Source organism: Eptesicus fuscus, chromosome 7 (genome assembly GCF_027574615.1).
Source record: "Eptesicus fuscus isolate TK198812 chromosome 7, DD_ASM_mEF_20220401, whole genome shotgun sequence".
NCBI lineage: Eukaryota > Metazoa > Chordata > Mammalia > Chiroptera > Vespertilionidae > Eptesicus > Eptesicus fuscus.
In genome coordinates, this window is record NC_072479.1 from 63,669,378 (window position 1) to 63,682,871 (window position 13,494).

Below are 13,494 nucleotides of genomic sequence, written 5' to 3' on the forward strand. Positions count from 1 at the left end.
AGGACAATGTGGAAAGTCCTAGACTATAAGGGAAGAACACCTAAGCAGAATGCTGAAAAGAGCTTATATGTGGGAGACATGACTGTGTGAATAGGGCTTGAAATTGAATAAAATGCCTCAGGCTTTCCCTGACATTTTATCTCCCACTCAGAAAGGATTTTTCTGTAGGTACCATTTAAACATTGAGAATGGTTTCCTCAATGAAAAATCATAGGCACTTTTAGAATTTCACTGCCACCTGTTTTTGTTTGATAAAGTGAGTCCTATTCTTAACTTTCAAAAAACATTAAGTGTTTCATAAAGCCCAATGGTATTTACAGAGATATAAAAGTCAAAAATGTAAGCAAGGTTATTTGGTGTTCGAAATCAAGCGTGACAATATTTTCCTGTGAAATCCCTAGCTGATTAGCATTGCTTTAGTCAGCACTGAATAGGAAGTGCATGCCAGTAAGATGAAAACGAATGTATGCTTCATGTCAGGACACAACTAGTCTGACTGTCGTGGTTGGAACTGAGCATATTCTAAGTACAGGGCCTGCTGCCTTTTCTTGGCCGTAGATATCGATGAGTGTGGGACCGGCAGGCACAGCTGCACCAACGATACCATTTGCTTTAACTTGGATGGGGGATATGATTGCCGATGTCCTCATGGAAAGAATTGTACAGGGGACTGCATCCACGATGGAAAAATTAAGCACAACGGTCAGATTTGGGTGTTGGAAAATGACCGGTGCTCTGTGTGCTCATGTCAGGTTAGTATCAATAAAAATTTTTCACCATTTCTGTTGAGGTGTAATGTGCATAGATTTCAAGTGAACAGCTTAATGAACTTAGAAAAATTCATATGTTCATATAGCCACCGTCAGTATTAATAGAATGTTTTCATCTACCCAGTTGCCTCTGTCCTTTCTTAGTTAGTCCCATATACCTAGCCCCAAGCAAACACCTCATATAAATGGAACCATCCTATATAATAAAAGGTTAATATGCAAATTGTCCCCTTGACTGGGAGTTCCACCAGGAGTTCAACCAGGGGGTGGGGCCGGCCAGCCAACTGCCTGCAGCCCCTCCCCCCGACAGACCCTTCCACCCTGATTAGGGGTGGGGCTGACCAGCCAACCACCTGCGCATGAATTTGTGCACCGGGCCTCTAGTATAGTATATACTCCTTTGTGTTTGGCTTCTTTATCTCCGCTTTATGTTTTTGACATTCATTTGTATTCATGACATATCAGTAAACCATTCCTTTTTTATTGTTGAATAGTATTCCATTGTATGCAAATGCCACAATGTGTTTATCTGCCACACGTTGATAAAATTTTGTTGCTAACTATGCTATTGTTTTCATAGTCACACCACATTTGAATGAATGCATAAATGAAGCCAAGAATAGACATGCTATGGGCTAGGAGTGAAAAATACCTATTTGGGATATATTTTAGTTTTAGATAGATGTTCTATTACATGTAACCAGTTAATAATGGAGACTCAAATTTCAGTTAAATGAATAATACTATGTACCAAGGGCTCAACTATTATAAAAGAAGTTGAAAACAGTTTGTACAAAAACATAAGGTCTAAAATATTTCATAAACTTAATAATATGTAGACTTGTTGACTAGCTACTAAATACACATGACCTAGCACAAAACAAAATTTAGTTAGCATTCAAATTACTATCCTCATAAACAAGTACATGTATGTTTATATACAGTATATACTAGAGGCCCGATGCACAAAATTCGTGCAAGAGTAGGCCTTCCTTCCCCCAGCTGCTGGCATCGGCTTCCCTCCAGCCTCAGCTTTGTCCGGAAGGATGTCTGGTCTAATTTGCATTTACCTCTTTATGATATAGGATATATACACACACATATACACACATTTATATAGACATAAGGATCATGTCATGTAGTGGTTATTATTGTATGCAGGACATTTCTGGAAATTTTCTTTTTCTTCAAATAGTATGTAGAAAGGAAATGTAAAGTTCTCCAGCATGAGTAGTTTCTGTATGTTAGCTACAAAATGGAACTTTAAAGAAAAGCAATTATATTGGATAAGCAGTGCAAATTATCTCAACTTTCAAATCAATATCTAAGATTTATATATGTATATATAATATATAAATATAATATGTTTGTATATATATATACACACACACACACACACTCACACACACACACATACATGTTAGTATATTGAAAGATGGAGGCTTTTGATAAATGCTTTTCTTCCTTCTCACACAGAATGGATTTGTGATGTGTCGACGGATGGTCTGTGACTGTGAGAATCCCACGGTTGATCTTTTTTGCTGCCCTGAATGTGACCCAAGGCTTAGCAGTCAATGCCTCCATCAAAATGGGGAAACCTTGTACAACAGTGGAGACACCTGGGTCCAGAATTGCCAACAGTGCCGCTGCTTGGTGAGTTTAACTACAACAAGTCCAGGAAGAGTTTAGGCCCAGATTCTAAATAGGAAAGCAACCTTGGCCTCCCCCATCCACCAGTATGCAGCACCTGGCCATAGTGTCAGCAGTTACAACAAGTGAGCCTGGTTAGGATGACAAGATGATGTCTGTGCAGTCAGGACCTGAGAAAGGTACTCTGGGGTAGACATGATGCACCATGTCGTGTATCTTTCCAGAGAATATCCAGAGCTCAAAAGAAGAAAAGACTCTCCCAGCTTCCTCGGTCTCATTCAGGGTGGACTTACTCAGGCTCCAGCATCTAGAACAGATCCTAATGGCATATAGTATGCACTCACTAAATACTTGTTATGAATACAACAGTGGCATTCATGAAAAAAAATCATTTGTTTCCAAGTGGAACTTTTGTTAATCCATTTCTATCCATCATACTGAGACTTAAAAAATAAACAAACAAACAAACAAAAACCACTTTTTCCTTCTAAAGATTGTTACTGTCAATGCTGTTTTGGTGGGCACCCAGTTTTAGACATAATATGGGTATATTATAAATACTTATTTGAATGTTAGAATTGAATGTCTGTATATATTTATGAAACTTCTACTGGAAATGATAGGTCAAAAAGAAAGTCTAGACTTGATAAAGAAAATACCGGTCTTTTTTTTTTCCATTTGACCAAATTTCTTCTTTCTTTCTAGTGGTGCAAATGAAAAAGGAAACTTTGGTCTGTGTGTCTTTATGGAAGAAAGTTTCACAGATGCTACATTTAAAGTTATGGCTAGTTTTCTTTCTATTTGTGTGAGGATATTTTTAAGGTAGTGCTTTCTTTTTATACTTTCAACTCAAAAAAAAATCAATTGAGAGAACAAGGTCAGCTTCTGTGCCTGAAGGCTGCTTTCATCTCCAAAACCAGGAGATTCAGAATTATGGAGAAAATAGGAAACAGGTAGGAACTACATTTTAGAAAGAACCAATTCGTACAACTTCCCCAGGTGGAATAAAAACGACGAAAATCAGTTCCTAATTTGGCCCCCCCAGACCGAGAAACATATAAACGACCAAGAAAAACTGCCATTATTTCTTACATATTCCAGTTTATTTTCTCATAAATGGACAAAATTTTCTTTTATGCAGAAGGGAATAAATGTGAAGTGAGGGGGAAAATATCAAAAGAATTTTTAAAAAAAGGATGGCATAGGCAAAAAGTTTAATAAAAACCTCTTCCATGATAAATAGTTCTCCTTTTTCATGGGAAAGATAGGGGCATGCCAATTTGATTGTTTTAAGAGAATGGTTTTTGGTTTTGTTTTATCGTTGTTCTTGTTTAATCGATGAAGGCCAGTTTAAAATTCAGCTGCAGGGTAGGCCTCCTCGCGCTGAGTGCACGATGCTCGGCCTGGGAGGTCTGAGCTTACATGTCCTCAGGTCAACTGCGTGTTCAGTAAACACCAGGCTCCCTCCCTCCCTCCTCCTCCCTGCCCGCCGCCCCTGCCCCTCTGCTCTCCTTACAGCAAGGGGAAGTGGACTGCTGGCCCCTGCCTTGCCCAGAGGTGGAGTGTGAATTCAGCCTGCTCCCGGAGGGTGAGTGCTGCCCGCGCTGTGTCACCGACCCTTGCCAGGCCGACACCATTCGCAATGACATCACCAAAACCTGCCTGGACGAGATGAATGTGGTGCGCTTCACTGGCTCCTCGTGGATCAAACATGGCACGGAGTGCACGCTCTGCCAGTGCAAGGTAAGGCCGTTCCATCCAGGCAGGGAGCTCTAGGCCAGCTGCTCCCCGAGCTCAGAGATAGGAATGGCGTAGCCTGGCCGAGGGGACGTATTTCACTTCCTATTTATTGTTCCAGGAAGAGGTGGGAAGTGGTGATCAGCTTTGTTAGTTCCAAGGCTGAAGGTCATGTGCATCCTTCAAGAATATACGGTCATGGAGCAGGAGGCACAGAAAGAACAGCCAGAACAGAAACGACCTACTTAAATTGCCCTAAAGTATCTAACTGTACACACACTTAAAAACAAAAAACAAACAAACAAACAAAAAAATCCCTAAAACGCCAAACTTCATGTTACTTCTTTCATAATAGAACACAACATTGTTTTACTGATTTTTACCTGGTCCTTTTGTGAGGTTTGTAAGATGTATCAACAAAGTAGATATATTGCATTTTCCAAAGTGGAAACCAATAAGGCAAAATGGGCATATTTCTTGGTTTGTGGTGATTAGTTACATTGAGCTGTTATTTTAAGATCTGTTATTTACCATATTTTATTCCTACAGCTGGACAAAAATCCTTACAAAGATTTTCCTTCTTATCATAAGGAGAGAGAGCATTGTGTTTGTTCTGCAAGAACAAACATGCAGAGAACGCAGACATAGTCTGTAGAGTGCATAGATGGTGACAAATGTGGAAGCATTCTCCTCTGATGATTGTATAGACATTTGATTTAGAAGTCATTGATCGTCATAGTCATAATTTTGGAATGAACACTAAGACTAAGTAAAAAATCTGGAAGGCTTAATAGTAACGAGAAAGCAAAGATGTCTGATTTTTCCCGGCGTAGCACAGCCAGCTATCTATAACCACGATGGTTGTTTAAGTGACCATTTCCATTTAAAAATAATTTTTCATAGAGCAATTTAATTCAGATTCACTTAGTACAAATTCTCACTAGAGTGGCCTGATGTCACAGGACAAAGAAATGTAAAATGCGTTAAGTCTGGAGAAATTATTGTCTATTTTAACCCCAAGTTTCTAGCTCTTTCAATCACACAATTTGTCAATCAAGCAAAGTTTTTTGAGTGAACATTTAATGCTGTTTTCTGAAAGTACATTGTCAAATTTTGAAAGTTACTACTGCTAAAAAGTTACTAATAATATATATGCAATGTAGTTTATATATATATTTAATATGAGTACATTTAACAGTTCATATCTAGAAACTTAAGCATTAATGACCAATAGAGAAATACATTCTGACATTTAATTACCAAATAGATTTGAGTCCCCTTATACTCTTAATCTGTTAGATTATTGTTCTGAGCAATGACAACAAAAATGTATACCAGATAGAGAAAGAAAAACACACAAATATGGCTCAGACAGATGCTTCCAATAAGAAAAATGCATTCAGGAATAGGCAGAAAAAAACGTGTTTCTGGGGCAAAGAGCATGAATGAGCTTGTCATTCACTGCCTTATAAACAACTACTAGGATTTTTTGGCTCATGGTAAGAATGTATTCCAGAAAGTGTATTTTGGCATTAAACTCATTTTTGTCAGGTAAGTGCTGAGTCTCAGAAGTTACTAATTCATGCTATTTTCCTTTTCCCTTCTTATTAAATATGAATTGTAAGAATATGCTCAACGTTACCAAATTTATCCCAAATAGTTATTTTTATTATGTTTAGTTTGTGTTCTTTTAAAAATAAAATTTATGTAAAACAGCCTCCAGATATTGTGCTGGAGGTGAGCATTCTTCATAATTTGGTGTTTTCAGAGCACCGTTTTTACTTACCTACCCTTCTCTGGGTTATTCATTTAAGTCAATAAATCTAAATTGCATGGGGTGATGTGCTAGTAGCAGGGCTAGAATGATAAGCAAATACAGACATGATCATTCCTGGAAATTATTGCCTAACTTCTTTTTTTTTTTTTTTTAATATATTTTATTGATTTTTTTACAGAGAGGAAGGGAGAGAGATAGAGAGCTAGAAACATCGATGGGAGAGAAACATCCATCAGCTGCCTCCTGCACACACCCCACTGGGGATGTGCCCGCAACCAACGCACATGCCCTTGACCGGAATCGAACCCGGGACCCTCTAGTCTGCAGGCTGACGCTCTATCTACTGAGCCAATCCGGTTTTGGCATTGCCTAACTTCTTATTGTCTAGAGCTGTCTGTCTAATACAGTAGTCAGTGGTTACATGTGGCTATGTAACTTAATTAAAATTAAATAAATTAAAATTCAATTTCTCAGTCATCTAGCCACATTTCAACTGCTTAATAGCCTCATGTGGCTGGTGGCTATCATATTAGACAGCCCATATCGAGAACATGTCTGTCGTCACGCAGCCTTCCATTGGATAGGACAGGTCTAGAGGTGAATGCAGTGTCTGGAATCAGAGTAAACACTCAATAAATATTGACTGTTATTGTTGATAGTGGAATAAATAGACATTAATTAAGTCATGAAACAGATGAAGACATTACAAACTATGATGGATGCTCTGAAGAAAGGGGGCACTGGGCTGAGAGGCTGAACAACATGTGAACCAGTTACTTTCTGAGGAAGTGACATTGGAGAGGAGATCTGAGGAGTTAGGAGTTAGTTAGGATGGAATAGGGAACAATTTTTCCTTTCCCTTTTTAAAAATTTCTTCAAATTTAATTTACTTAGGTTAAAAAAATGTTTTCTTCACTCAGAAGCTTAATTCCTGAGTCAAAAATGAATTACTAAGGTTGCCTTTCCTAAATCTAATAAATGCGTATCCTATGATGGGTCAGAGTGCTTTCAGGCAATTATGCTTTGAGTTCCAAACAAAAGAGAGCTGTATCATTGAGAAAGAGGAGAAAGAAGGGATTAGAGGGTCATTTCCTCTAATAGATAAACACTGAGCAGGACACTTTGGAAATGATAAACCAGGGGGCACTTTTAACTTCTAGGGAGAATCTAGATGTAATACTGAAATTATTGAGATATTAGAAAAAAAACAGAGGTATAAGAATGAAGCTCCTAACTTCCTAAATGTTGCCTTCATCTATCAGAAACAGCAAACTTAAAGTTTTGAAGGTGGACCTCTGTAATAACATTGGAATAGATAATAGATCTGTCTATGGAAACAAATATCCCATAAATGGGCAACATTATAATGAAGACTTTAAGAGATGATCAGGAGAGCTTAAAAAATTAATAGAGAAAGAAACGAGTATTCTATACATATTTGAATGACTGGACAACAATTTGAGGAAAGTAATTTTATATGCTATTATATTGTATACCAAAACAAATTCTGTGTGGAAAAATTAATAAATATTAAATGGAAGTCTAAACAAAATATGATTAAATATTTATCAAAATTGTAGAAGGGAGATTCCTTTTCTAACCTAGAAGTGATAAAATATACCTCAAAGAAAAGTTAGGGCTTCTGTAGATAAACAAAATTAGCAAAAAATAGAAAGTTAAAACTGGAGACTGGAAAAATATTTTCAGCAGATATGATTTCTTTATTTGGTTAAAAACATAAAAAATTAATAACACTTATTTTCCCATAAATAAATCAGCAATGGATAAATAAACAATTCATTAAAAAATAGAGATATTAAAAATGAGGAAATCTTTTGACCTTTAAATAGTTGAAACAAATGTAAACTAAAATAATGAATCGTTATTTTCCCATAAAAAAATGTCACAGTGATTTCCAGTGCTGACAGAGATGTACTGGAATTAGACTGCAATTGTAATTCTTAGGCACTGTTAGGGACATTGAAAAATACAGGTCAACAACCTCCTTGCCAGCTCCCTGTTCCCACACAAATACCTTTTGCCTATTAATCCCAGTTTTGTGAATCAAAACTAAAGAAATAATCTAAAGTATGCAACAAGCTATATGCATGACATTGTTATGTAGAATCAAGGAAGAAACTAAAATGTCCAATCAAAAAATGGTTGGCCCTAGCCATTTTGGTTCAGTGGTTAGAGCGTTGGCCTATGGATTGAAAAGTTGCAGGATCAATTTCTATCAAGGGCACATAAATCCATTGCAGGCTCAGTCTTGTCCCAGGTCAGGGAATGGAAGACAGGCAAACAATTGGTGTGTCTCTCTCACATCGATGTTCCCTCTCACAATCCAGGACTGCTGGCTTCCAACTGTTGCCTGCCTGCCTTCCTGATTGCCCCTAACCGCTTCTGCCTGGCAGCCTGATCACCCCCTAACCACTCTGCTGCCAGCCTGTTTGCCCCCAACTTCCCTCCTCTGCCGGCCTGGTCACCCCTAACTGCCCTCTCCTGCAGGGTTGATCACCTCCAACTGCCCTCCCTTGCAGGCTTGGTCCCACTCAACTGCCCTCCCTTGCAGGCCAGGTGCCTCCCAACTGCCCTCTCCTGCTGGCCATCTTGTGGTGGCAATCCTGTGTCCACATGGGGGCAGGATCTTTGACCACATGGGGGCAGCTATATTGTGTGTTTCAGTGATGATCAATCTGCATATTATTCTTTTATTAGATTGGATAGAGGCCTGGTACAGGGGTGGGGGCCAGCTGGTTTGCCCTGAAGGGTGTCCCTGATCAGGGTGGGGTTCCCTTGGGGCGTGGGGCGGCCTGAGCGAGGGGCCTGTGGTGGTTTGCAGGCCGGCCACATCCCCTGGCAACGCAAGCAGAGGCCCTGGTATCTGGAATTTATTTTCCTTCTACAATTGAAACTTTGTAGCCTGGAGCAGAGCCAAGCCTGGGGCTCCCTCCAAGGCCCGCAGCCATTTGTGTTGGGGTTATGATTGAAACTTTGTTGCCTTAAGCGGGTGGGCCCGGCCAGTGTGTGCGGAAAGCTTTGCTTCCCCTGTTGCCGGCGGCAACCCTGGCCTGCTCTCTCAAGCTCCATTCTGCCGCCATTTGTTTGAATTTGTTTACCTTCTATAATTGAAACTTTGTAGCTTGAGTGGAGGCTTAGGCCTGCAACGGCTGGCAGAAAGCTTGCCTTCCTCTGTTACCTAGGAAACCTTGCTCTCTGTGACTGTAGCCATCTTGGTTTGGGTTAATTTGCATGCTCGCTCTGATTGGATGGTGGGCGTGGCTTGTGGGCGTGGCTTGTGGGTGTGTTGGAGGTATGGTCAATTTGCATATTTGTCTATTATTATATAGGATTTTTTATTTTTTAAGGTATTTTTACTAAATTTAGGCTTCAGAATTGACAGTTTGTTCCCATCACAAAGGTGATTCTCTATTGCTTTCTGGTCTCCATGTTTTCTGATGAAGCTTCAGCTATCATTTGTATTTTTTTCCTGTATGCAATACTTCCTTTTTATTTATTTATTAGAGGCCCAATGCCCAAAATTCATGCAAGGGGCTCGGCCCTCGCAGCCACCATGGTGGCATGGCTCGGCACTCGCATTCCCGGCTTCATCCAGAAGGTCGTCCAGAAGGTTGTTCAGCTGTCCAGTCTAATTAGCATATTACAACTTTTATTATTATAGATTATTTTACTAGAATCCCAGTGCATGAAATTCATGCACAGGTAGGGTCCCTAGGCCTGGCGGGGATCAGGGATGATCTGTAGGGCAACCAGCAGGGCAATTAGGCCCCCTCCCCACTGGCACATGCTTTGGCCGGCCTGGCCCTGCCAACTTGCCAGCCCCACTCCCTTCCACCACTGGTAGCCTCCCTCTGTGGGGCGATCAGGGGGTGGGGAGCACTGGCGCCCCCCTTGGCCTGTCTGAGGCCTGCGGGCTGGGGGCAGTTCCTGCATTGAGCTTCTGCCCCCTGGTGGTCAGTGCACATCAGAGCGACTGGTTGTTCTGCCGGTCATTCCACCGTTCGGTCAATTTGCATATGAGGCTTTTATTACATAGGATTTTATTATTAAACTAGAGGCCCAATGCATGAAATTTGTGCATGAAATTTGTGCAAGAGTAGGCCTTCCTTCCCTGGCTGCTGGCGCCAGCTTCCCTCTGGCACCTGGGACCCAGGCTTCACTCTGGCCGCCGGCAGGCATCTGGGACCCAGGCTTCCCTTGAAGCCCTGACTTCGTCTGGAAGATCATCCAGAAGGACGTCCGATCTAATTAGCATATTACACTTTTATTATTATAGATTTATTGGGGTGACATCGGTCAACGTGATCATATAGGTTTCAGGTGTGGGTTTCTATGTATATTGCCCTGTGTGCTCACCACCCAAAGTCAAATCTTCTCCTGTCACCTTATTTTAGGACCCCCTCTTCTCCCTATCCCCTTCCCTCTGGCAACACCACACTGCTGTTTGTGTTCACAAGTTTCAGTTTTATATCCCACATATGAGTGAAATCGTATGGTTCTTAGCTTTTTCTGACTGAATTATTTCACTTAGCATAATGTTCTCAAGATCCATCCATGTTGTTGCAGATGGTGCCATTTCATCCTTTCTTATGGCCGAGTAGTATTTCATTGTGTATATGTACCACATCTTTATTCAGGCCTCTATCGCAGGACAATTTGGTTGTGTCCATGTTTTGGCCATCATGGTAGTGCTGTGATGAACATGTATCTTTGCAAATATATGATTTCGACTTTTTCCGGTATTTACCCAGAAGAGGTCATATGTTAGCTCTATTCTTAGTTTTTTGAGGAATTGCCAGACTGCTTTACATAATGTGTACACCAGTCTGTATTCTCTCCAGCAGTGCATGAGGGTTCCTTTTTTTCCCCACAACCTCTCCAACACTTGTTATTGCTTGTCTTGTTGATAATGGCCACTCTAACAGGTGTGAGGTGTTATCTCATTGTAGTTTGATTTGTATTTCCCTAATTGCTAGTGAGGTTGAACATTTTTTCATATATCTATGGGCTGTTCGAATGTCTTCTTGGGAGAGGTGTATTTTCAGGTCCTCAGCCCGCTTTTTGATTGAGTTGTTTGTTTGGTGTTGAATTTTATGAGTTCTTTATATATTTTGGAAATTACATATTTTGTCTGCCACATATTCTCCTTTTTATTCTTCTGGGACTCTAACTACATATATGTTATATGGTTTAAGACTATCCTGCAGGTCACTGAGGGTCTATATTTATTTAGATATTTTTATCTTTGTTTTAGGGATTAGATAATTTCTATTGTTTTGTCTTCAAATTTTATGACTGTTCCTTTTGTCATCTATAGCCTGTTAAATGCATCCAGTATTTCAGATATTTCAGATATTGCACTGTAAAGTTTCAAAATGTCCATTTAATTCTATTTAAAGCTTCATTTCTCTGCTAAGATTTACCATTTGCGTTTTTTTTTTCATTATGATCATCTTTATAATAGATATTTATAATAGATACTTTCTAGTCTTTGTCTGCTAATTAGACCATCTGGATTATCTTTGAGTAATTTCTATTTTCTACTTTTTCTCTTAATTAGGAGTCACCTTTTCCTGTTTTTCTTTACATGTCTAATAATTGCTGAGGTTTATTGGAGATCATGGATAATTTAGGATATAGAATCTATGTTCTATTAGTTCCCTCCAAAGACTGTTTTTATTCTAGCAAGTTGCAAACTACTGGCCAGTCACCTTGCATTTAAGGAGGCTTGGATTTATGCTGGATAAGTGGATCTAATCCAGATTTACTCTTGTTCTAGGTTGAATCTCCTAATCTTGAAACATTGTTTTGCTCCTATCATGGCCCTTTTGGGCTTTTAATGGAAATCCTGGCTTGTTTATCAGTCAGCACCTGAAATTTCTGCTCAGATCTTTCAACCTTCAAACTATGACTATTTATTTAGTCTTCTCTGTAATTCAAAACCAGCCAAAGTTTTGAGGGAAGTTCATATTCTGATGCCTTTTTTCTAGATATTTTCTCTTGAATTGCCAGATAGTCCAACAGCCCTAAAAATTGTTCTCTGGCATCTGGGGCCTATCAGATTGTGGCTTTTTGAGTGAATCACAGTTATCCTAAGATGCACAGTCTAGGCAATACCCTAAGGGAAAATGCTAAGTAAAAATGAATCTCTCACAGTACATTTCCCTTCTTTCAAAGATTGAAGCCCTCTGTATCTGCCTGATGCTTGTCACACTCCATTGCTTCAGATAGTTATTTTTATATTTTTCTAGACTTTATAGTTACCTATCAGAGGGTTAGTCTTTTATAAGCAACTATGCCATTACTGAAACCAGAACCTCAATGGGATATTTTATTAAAATAATTACTATCCTTCATGTATGAACTTGATGAGTGTCCAGTAATATGGTTTGTAGAATATCTTGTTATAGCAGAATATATTGATATGGAATAAGAAAAATATTCCTGGAAAATTTGGAAAATATAAAGTCCCTTTCTGAAAACATGTTCATGACAACCATAGCAATGGTTTCTTTAGTATTGGGTTCTAGTGCTAGTGTTACATATTCAATGGCAAAAGGCTCTAGAAAATCCCTAACTCAATGCTAAAAAGCCATACACTTTGAGAAACTGATACTCTCAGGCACTGGGACATCCCTCCTTTTATTGGGTCACTGGATTGGGAAAGGGCATGTAACCAGGTTATGGTCAAAAAGTCTCTTCCTCTGATCATGATGACAAGGCTTCATAATGCCACTAGAGACTCAAGAGATGGCTGAGACTCTCTCTTGCTGTGAGAATAAGTGCTCTGCTTAATGAAGCAGCCCTGTAGGTTGCTTGGTGTAAAAAAAAAAAAAAAAAAAAGAAGCTCTGCTTAATAACAATTTGTAATGGGAGAGGATGAGGTGAAATGGATAATCTTCTTGGATAAATACTGGATTTTTCCTCATTTGGTGCTTCAACAAAGCCTAAAATATCAAAACCTGTTCTTTTCTACTTTTTTATCTTGCAGGAACAGACACTTTTGATTTTATCATATTAAGGTATAATACATTTTTCAGTACTCTAAAGTCAATTCTTGAGAAAAAATACCGACTAGAGAATGAGTTTTAGAGTCAGAGTAACCTGAATTTCTATTTCGGCTATCCCATTTATTAGCTGTGTGATGTTGGATATGATATTTAAGCTTTCTAAACTTCCGTTTCTGAATCTAAAACATCTATTAATAGTGAACCTACTGGGAATGCTGCGAGGTTGGTAATGTGTTTGAAGTGCCTGGCAAAGTGTCTGACAGAGTATGCGCTCATGCAGTAGAGGGATATTATCACCTTACAATTGTAGTGACAGTGTTAATCATCATTATTTGTTAGCTAGTTGAGGAAAGTAAGGTGCAAGGAATTAAAAAAATAAGCTATAATTCCATTGTGTATAGGTACCACAATTTTTTTTTATCCACTTGTCTGTTTGTTGGCCGTAAAAAAACAATGAAATCTTAAGAATTTCGGATCATGTGGGTGGACCTAGAGTGTATCATGCTAGATGAAATAAGTCAGAGAGAGA

At 39.2% G+C, this 13,494-nt stretch overlaps 1 protein-coding gene across 1 annotated transcript in view; it reads left to right on the forward strand.

Moving 5' to 3' along the window:
• Window positions 1-13,494, forward strand: part of NELL2 (neural EGFL like 2) — a 366,183-nt gene that overhangs the window by 350,193 nt on the left and 2,496 nt on the right. Inside the window, exons 18-20 of the mRNA XM_054719142.1 lie at window positions 559-752; window positions 2,247-2,423; window positions 3,939-4,163. Coding sequence (XP_054575117.1) covers window positions 559-752; window positions 2,247-2,423; window positions 3,939-4,163 — 596 coding nt within the window. The remainder of the gene's footprint in view (window positions 1-558; window positions 753-2,246; window positions 2,424-3,938; window positions 4,164-13,494) is intronic.